General features: G+C 34.3%; 1 protein-coding gene across 8 annotated transcripts in view; it reads left to right on the forward strand.

Annotated features, from left to right (window-relative positions):
* LOC136833341 (disks large homolog 4-like) overlaps window positions 1-8,323 on the forward strand; it is a 734,549-nt gene that overhangs the window by 692,184 nt on the left and 34,042 nt on the right. For all 8 annotated transcript variants that reach the window (XM_067095343.1, XM_067095344.1, XM_067095347.1 and 5 more), the window contains one exon: window positions 7,890-8,103. In XM_067095343.1, the coding sequence (XP_066951444.1) occupies window positions 7,890-8,103 (214 nt within the window). The remainder of the gene's footprint in view (window positions 1-7,889; window positions 8,104-8,323) is intronic.

Below are 8,323 nucleotides of genomic sequence, written 5' to 3' on the forward strand. Positions count from 1 at the left end.
AGCTGTAGGTCCCAAGGTGCTCAACCAGTTGGTTCTTAGCCACGTAAAAATAAACCTAATCCTTCGGGCCAGCCCCTAGGAGAGCTGTTAACCAGCCCAGTGGTCTGGTTAAACTAAGATATACTTAACTGTGTCCCTTTCACTGCTTTTGTTTTTATAATCCTTTTGATTATGTCGTGGCCCCATTCGAAGCTTTGCACCCCCATTACCTGCCGAGGGCAACCTGATTCGCTGAACAGCAGCACCAATATGCCATAAATGTTCCTCGCTGTCGAACTTCTCAGTTCCAAAGGTCCTTTATCCCTCACACCGTTGGACTGTGGAACAACCTCCCAGATGAGTCGTGGAATTGGAACTGCAGCAGTTCAAGCGAAGATGCAATGCATTACTACCTTGATACTATTCTCCTTGCATTTTAATATAGTTTTATATATTGATTTATTATTTATTAATTTATATTTTCTTTTTTTAATAAGTGAGATCTCTTCTTTCTGCATTTCCTTTTACCACCTCTTACTTCCTCCTAATGAACACTATATTCTTAGGAAGCTTGAATTTCTGTGGCCTCTGTGGGCTTTTCCATATGAATAGGTTTCATCTTCATAGTAGTAATAGTGATGATAATATCAATAATCTGCCCATCGTCATTGCTTTCTAGGTATAATCCCCGAACAATTTCCTTCCTTGTTACAGTCTTGAATTTGGTACCTATAATCTCTTTGGCTTTTATTCCAGTTGGTTATAACTTGATTACTTCCTTTCACCGGCATTTAATTCGCTGTCTACAAATATTTCCTTGTTTTTCCGAATTTCACGAATTATGACTAATTATTATATCCATGTTGGTGGAAAATATATCAAGTGGCACCCTTGGAGCGTTGTTGGAAACCAGTTTTCTCTTAAATTAACTCTGAACGAAATTGGATATGTTCCCACTGTGGAACAAGCCACCGGATTCCTTCGTTTAAAGCCTTCAGTGTAGGTAATGTGAACAATGAGAAACTATAGGTCAAGTAATCATTTGCAACATTACTACCATGATTTATATTAATCAGGGGGGAACTAGTGCGTGCATGTTTGGTAAAGGTTACGTTCGTTGAAAAAATATCAGTAAAGTAATAGTTTTCAAAAAAAAAAAAAAAAAAAATATATATATATATATATATATATATATATATGATAGGTAGATATTATATTAATTAGGGGTATCAGTAACCGATATGTAGATGAGAGGTTCAGTTCCACTCCAGTATGACCTTATTTTGAATGGAAAATTAACTAAAGCTGAGTGAAGGCTGTTATTCTTTAACCTCTCAGATCTATTTTCGTACTGGTCGATAACATACTGTGACCGCCCACAAGCCACTCTACCAGTGAAAATATGTATGTGTACATTTTACGCATACGCACTCTCTCTCTCTCTCTCTCTCTCTCTCTCTCTCTCTCTCTCTCTCTTTTCACTCACACACACACACATATATATATATATATATATATATATATATATATATATATATATATATATATATATATATATATATATATATATGTGTGTGTGTAATAATGTGTGTGTGTAATGTGTGTGTGTTTGTTGTGTATATATATATATATATATATATATATATATATATATATATATATATATATATATATATATATATATATAATATATATATATATATATATATATATATATATATATTTATTTATTTCATTTATTTATTTTATTTATTTATTTATAAAATAGCCTATATATGTGTGTGTGCATGTGTAATGTAGGCTATTTGTGTGTATGGTCTTTTAGTTCAGTGGTAAAATACTTGGGTAGCATTTTCAAGATTTATGGTTTGATCCTGGCCAACTAGCGTCAATGAAGGGGTGTAGAGCTAGCAACCTCATTCCTAGAGACTTGCTGGTAACTAGAAAGCTCTACTCTGTTAGTGCCACCCCTTCCGGGGGAAAAAAAATTTGCTGAAAAGATAAGTACCATTCCATCCGAATACTCATATATACACATTGTGTTGTGTATGAGAGAGAACAGGTGTGCACAAAATTCGTTTGTTTGTGTATTGAGAGAGAAAGTAGATCTGTATAAAAATACATTTGTGTGTGTATTGAGAAAGAAGATAGGCATATACATCAATACATTTGTTTGTGTATTGAGAGGAAAAATAGTTGTATAAATAAATACATTAGGTGAATTTGTGAATGCCTTTGAATTGCATTTTGGCAAGGACTGTGGTATTGATTCCTATTCATCATCGACATTCCCCATTTGTCAGCAGGGCATTCCTGGGTGTCCGGTTATCGTATTATTGGAAAATGAAATGCCGTGGTCCTGGGGTTATGCGCTTTGAAATATTTAATCGCCAGTGGTACATAAATTTTTCAGAAGCTGTCTACAATGTCTATGTACCCAGTCTCTAACCTGAAATGTGCTGGAAGTCAATGTTATTTTTGCATAATCTTTCTTTGGTTTTGTTTATTGTGTTATGTATATATTTATATATAGTATATATATATATATATATATATATATATATATATATATATATATATATATATATATATACAAACAATCCAGTTATCGTCGACCTCTGTTTTTTATGGCGCTTGTCTAGTGACGACGATAACCAGATTTTCGACACCGATCTCCAGTTATCAGCGCCAATCACTGGTTATCGGCGCTGATCCCTGGTTATCGGTGCCAATAACAGGGATTGATGCTATTATCTCCGATTTTCGGGTATCGTCACACCATTGGGAACAGAACCCTTGCCGATAACTGGGGACTGCCTGTATATATATCGCACTAAAACCAAAAAAGATATATATATATGTATACTGTATATATATACAGTATATGTATACTGTATGTCTGTATGTATATATGCATATATATGTGTGTGTGTGTGTGTATATATATATATATATATATATATATATATATATATATATATATATATATATATATATATATATATATATATATATATATATATATATACTGTATATACATAATATATTTATATGATGTATGTATTTATATGCATAGCTTTGGTGATCAGAAATATATACATAATGGATTCAGAAGGTTTTGAGGATATTGGCTATTCGAAAGGGCAAGTTCACGATGAAATCCCTAGATTCTAATGTAATGTTCAACTTTCTTCTTTTTTTTTTCATAAAATTCTTCTTGACCAAAGATTTCATGTGCACTTGCAAAAATCCATTTAGTTAAAAGGAATGTTGACAATGAACTGGTTAGAAAATATGCATTCTGCAAATTAGATAAGAAAAGAATATGGGAAACATATATGAAATATATCCCCTTTAAGAAATATGACATAAAGTATAAGAGTGAGAATGTTATATGACATAAAGAAAGTATATGAGTGAGAATGTTCAACTGCACGCTGTGGAATTTAAAAAAAAAAAAAGAAAAGACTAGGTCTGTTGGAAATATATATTTTATTATATATATACCACCTTTTAGAAAGGATAAGACTTAGAGAAAAGTATAAGAATGAGAAGGTTCAAATGCTCGTTTGTGGAAATTTTTTTTTTAAATAAAAATGCAACATACCTCTCACATTTAGATTTTCCTCTGTAGTGTCGAGGTGGCTCTCAAACGAGGCTGTAGCTACCATGAATACCTCATTTCTATACAAAGGGTTGACTGTGTTGTAGTTTATAATCCCCGGATTAGTAGGTTTTGTGGAGGTTGCTTCCTTTTAACCCAAGGCTCTCAGATTCTTAGCATCTCTCTCTCTCTCTCTCTCTCTCTCTCTCTCTCTCTCTCTCTCTCTCCTCTCTCTCTCTCTCTCTCTAAGAGTTGGGTCTATCACTTTCCTTAGAGGGATAGACCTTTTCCTTATTCTTATGGTTTTTTCAGTGTGTGCTTTGTGTATGTTTTTGTATTTTCTCATCTGCGACATAGGCGTTATTACTGTTTGAGACTTTTTTTTTTTTTTTGTCAGATTCTACCTTTGTGTTTTCTATAGAATTTTGTGTAGTGCTGAGAAGACATTGCCTTTAGAAGTTGGGTGAACAAAGAATATTTGTGGACAGTATCCGTAAAAACAAAGTGAATGCACAGTAAGGTGAAGCGATGAGAAAATGATTACATGTACATGTACAGTGCTGCATTTTTTAAAAATAGTCATTCACAATTTGGGAAATTGCTAAGACTTGAATAAGGATAAACCTGTAAATGTAATAATTTCAAGCTGAATCTTACAGTTGAACTATTTTACTAGTCTATCAGTATCATCCAATCATATATCTGCAGTTCAGAAATTCTGTTCAATATTACCATCCAGAAACAAACCATTTTACCAGGTAGGAGACATTTCTTAAACATTTTTTCTACCTAAAACTATCCTTTTTCCAGTATGAATACCTTTTTAAAGTGTTCAGTGTTTTCCTGCCTAAAACAAATCGTTTTACAAAGTGGAAGACATTCTTCAATAATCATTTTCTACTCAAAACAAACCATTTGGTCCAGTTTGAAGACTTCTGAAACTACAATTTTGAGGCTCCCCCCCTCTGAGTTTTGAATGCCTTTCTAAAATATTTAATCTGTTTCTACCTTAAACAAACCATTTTACAAACTGGAAGACATTTTTAAAATATATGATTATTCTCTACCCAAAACAAACCATTTGATCCAGTTTCAGGACTTCTAAAACATCACTTTTTATTGGGTGGGTGGGGGAGGGGGCTTCCTAGTGTTGGGAAGATTTGAATATAAATTCAAAGAATCATTTATCACGTGGGTTTTTTTTCTGATGCTTTTGCTACGGGAAAGGATGAGTGTGATAGATGAGAGGGGATGGTGGCTATTCCCTTTGACATTATGTTCTTTTGTTGCCCCTGTTGCTGTGTAGACACGGTCTCTATTAGTGTAGGTTGAATTCATCTGCTTGTTTTAAGTGGCTGAGAGAGGGGGTGGGAGAGAGAGAGAGAGGAACCGTTTTATTTTGCTATTTTTGACCATATAACTTGATAGCCTATTGTAGGTTCAGCATAAGTAACAAAGAGAGAGAGAGAGAGAGAGAGAGAGAGAGAGAGAGAGAGAGAGAGAGAGAGAGAGAGAGAGAGAGAGTGTTATCTTGGATATCTAGCATATATCATAGGTCATCTTGTTGAAATAGTGATAAAAATGAGAAAGAGAGATATTAAAGGTATTCTTGGTGTATTAGGGTACACTCGTATATAGTTTGTTTTAGCCACCATTGTAGTTTTCTGGATATGAGGGGCTACCCTATAAATTATTATAAGTTTTTAAAACAGTAGTTTACTAAACTTTGTATTTTGCAGCTATATGCATTATTTTTGTACTCGATTAATTCAGCCATGAATTATGAGTTTTGCACTTTTTTTTTTTTTACTTTTTCACTTGTTTCATTGATCTTTGCTGTCATTTTACTAAAGTATATAAAAGAGAGAGAGAGAGAGAGAGAGAGAGAGAGAGAGAGAGAGAGGCAGGCTTTTAATCAAGGAAATATTAGGTGAGGTTGAGTGAATGATTGATTCTGTACACTGGATTTACAACAACAACAGTCTTTGGCTCATGAAATGTTGTTTTTAAGTTTACTTCTAAAAAATTAAAACTTTCAAGCCTTTGTAGATTCTGGAATGAAATTGAGATAGACAGAAGAGTAAACATTATGACATAGCATTTGTGACATGGTTTCACCTACTGATCCATGTCACTCTTGAATTTGCTTGGAGCTTGATTTTACTCACCCAGTCCACAACGACCTTTTTGAAAATAAAAGATGATATTATGTAAGGAAGGTTTGATGGATAATGACGTTGAGGAGGATTATTTTTGGTATAAATTAGTTTTGAAGGCTTGAGCATCATGTAGCTATTGGAACAGCACTCCGGTTGACAGCAGTTTAACTGAAGGCCATTGGTAATTCACAAACATGGTAGCATTGCATTACTGTATTTTTAAAATAAGCAAAAGTTGACTTCCTGATAAGTCATAATAGTAGTAGTAGTGATAATAGGTAATGTCAGTGATCATCTCCAGAATATTAAAACATTATTTTTTATGCAATTTTTTTTATTATGTATGGTTTGAGCAGAACTGTACCTTCCTTGATTCTCTGGGTTTTGATTTTACAGTAGTTTGCCAGTTTGCAGACTTAAAGTTGCTGAATAGGCCTGTGTGCTTTAAAAGTAGGATTTGTAGTGTTGATTCCAGTTTTACAGTTAAAGCTAAGAGAAGCTGGAGTTCCCTTGGTGTTCCATTTAGCTTAAGATAGCATATCAGTGAACAATATGTTTGTATGGCACCACTATCATGCTTTATTTTGCCGGTGGAATTCTATGTCTTTTGATTAACCTCTGTGTTCTTTCGAGCTGCACATTTCAATAGTAGCTTACGACAATCACGGTCAACTAGACGGCCTGTTTAGATAGTGTTTGCTCCCATGATGAGACAAGCTAAATGCATTCATTATCTTAAAAATTCTGTAATCCAGACTCCAGTAGTAGAAATATCTCTCTCTCTCTCTCTCTCTCTCTCTCTCTCTCTCTCTCTCTCTCTCTCTCTCTCTCTCTCTCTCTCTCTCTGGTGCAACATTAAAAATGCAACTTGCTGTCCGAGGTACTAGCATATATTTCTCTGCTTTTCATGGTTGTCACTTTTCCACTGTTGAATCGGTAGCTAATCGGGGTATTCTGACTTTGCTTTCATTACGGTTATTTTTATGCACTTTGAAGTGCTAATTATACATGCTTTCATAACTGCAGCATTTATTGAAGTAGACAAATGGATACAGTATTGAACAGTACGTCTATTTTTTTTTTAATGGTTTTACCCCATTCAGGTGAAGGTTACCTTATCAAGGCCATCCTGTTTTTCAGTTATGTTGGTATACTTTCTAGAATACAGACCACTTGCATCTGCTCTTCTTCCTTTAATGTTATGTCTCCACCATACTGTGACCACCAGCAGTTGACTAACAGCTTGTTACCAAACAGCTTGACTACCAAATCCACTGCTTAGGTTAGCAGAGGCATATTTAAAGCCCATTATGAGAATATTACATTCTCAGTCTAAGTTTCCCTATTCTACATGTGTTCTAAGTAAGGTTTCCTTTTATTAGTGTACAATGTTCAGAAATGGTTACACATCCTGGTGTATGTGCTCGTATATTTTGTTTATTGATCATAATTTGAGGCCCTTCTTATATTTCACATGGAACCTTTCACTTTATGCTTTGAAAAGAAAAATAGTGAGTGTAACTTCAGGGAGTTACATTCTGAAAATATTTTCTTTTTAAGTCACTCACTATTAATGGAGGTATGAATATGAGTAAAGAGGTAATTTTGTGTATGCCAGTTTTGACAATAAGTCGTGTCATGTAAGGTTGTCAGTTATTTTGTTACTTGCTTTATTAAAAAGAAATTAAAAAGGCAAAGAATTTGTATACCCATTGAGTGTTTAGCATACATACATATAACTACTGAATCACAGATCATTGGCTCATGATTTTGTGATGCCAGTTTAAAACCCACCATTTAAGGATGTCTAAGTGTCATAAAGAGCAAATGAAGGAAAGGTTTTGAAACACTCCAGTACACTCTCAAACTATAGGTACTCTATTTTCACAATTTAAAATTACCAAAACTCTTCTTCAGTGTTAGTCTTGTGTTTAATGTAATCCATATTCAATTAACCATTTATCTGGTTCTGTCATCTAAGCATCTACATTCAAGCCTAGGTTTGTTAATATTTGTGTATATAAACTCCAGCTGTTGCCAAACTTGGTCTATTTTGTGGTTTTCATTTTTAATAACCCAAATTGTATAGCCTTTTATGCATAGTTTTCCATGGCTATGTGTTAAAAATAAAAATTTCTCTTTTCCAGAGAGCCTCGGAGAGTTTCCCTGACCAAAGGTACAACGGGTTTGGGCTTCAATATTGTTGGTGGCGAAGATGGAGAGGGGATCTTTATCTCCTTTATCTTAGCTGGTGGACCTGCAGATCTTTCAGGGGAGCTCAGACGCGGAGACCAAATCCTCAACGTTAATGGTACAGATCTTCGGACTGCTACTCATGAACAGGCTGCGCAGACCCTTAAGGTTGGTACTGGTTGCAGTAGTCCAGTTTAAATTTGAGCATATTAGACAATAGTGCCTTGCTTTATCTTCCTCATGCTTTTGATTTGTAAGTTTGGTAGAAGGAACTTAAAATCTGTTCATTTCTAAGAATCATGGCCTAGTGAAAGCTTATACTGTACATGTTCATTTACCCATCTTTGGAAAGTTCTGGCAAGCCTTCTTTGGTATTATACTTATGGCC

Source organism: Macrobrachium rosenbergii, chromosome 51, assembly GCF_040412425.1.
Source record: "Macrobrachium rosenbergii isolate ZJJX-2024 chromosome 51, ASM4041242v1, whole genome shotgun sequence".
NCBI classification, from domain to species: domain Eukaryota; kingdom Metazoa; phylum Arthropoda; class Malacostraca; order Decapoda; family Palaemonidae; genus Macrobrachium; species Macrobrachium rosenbergii.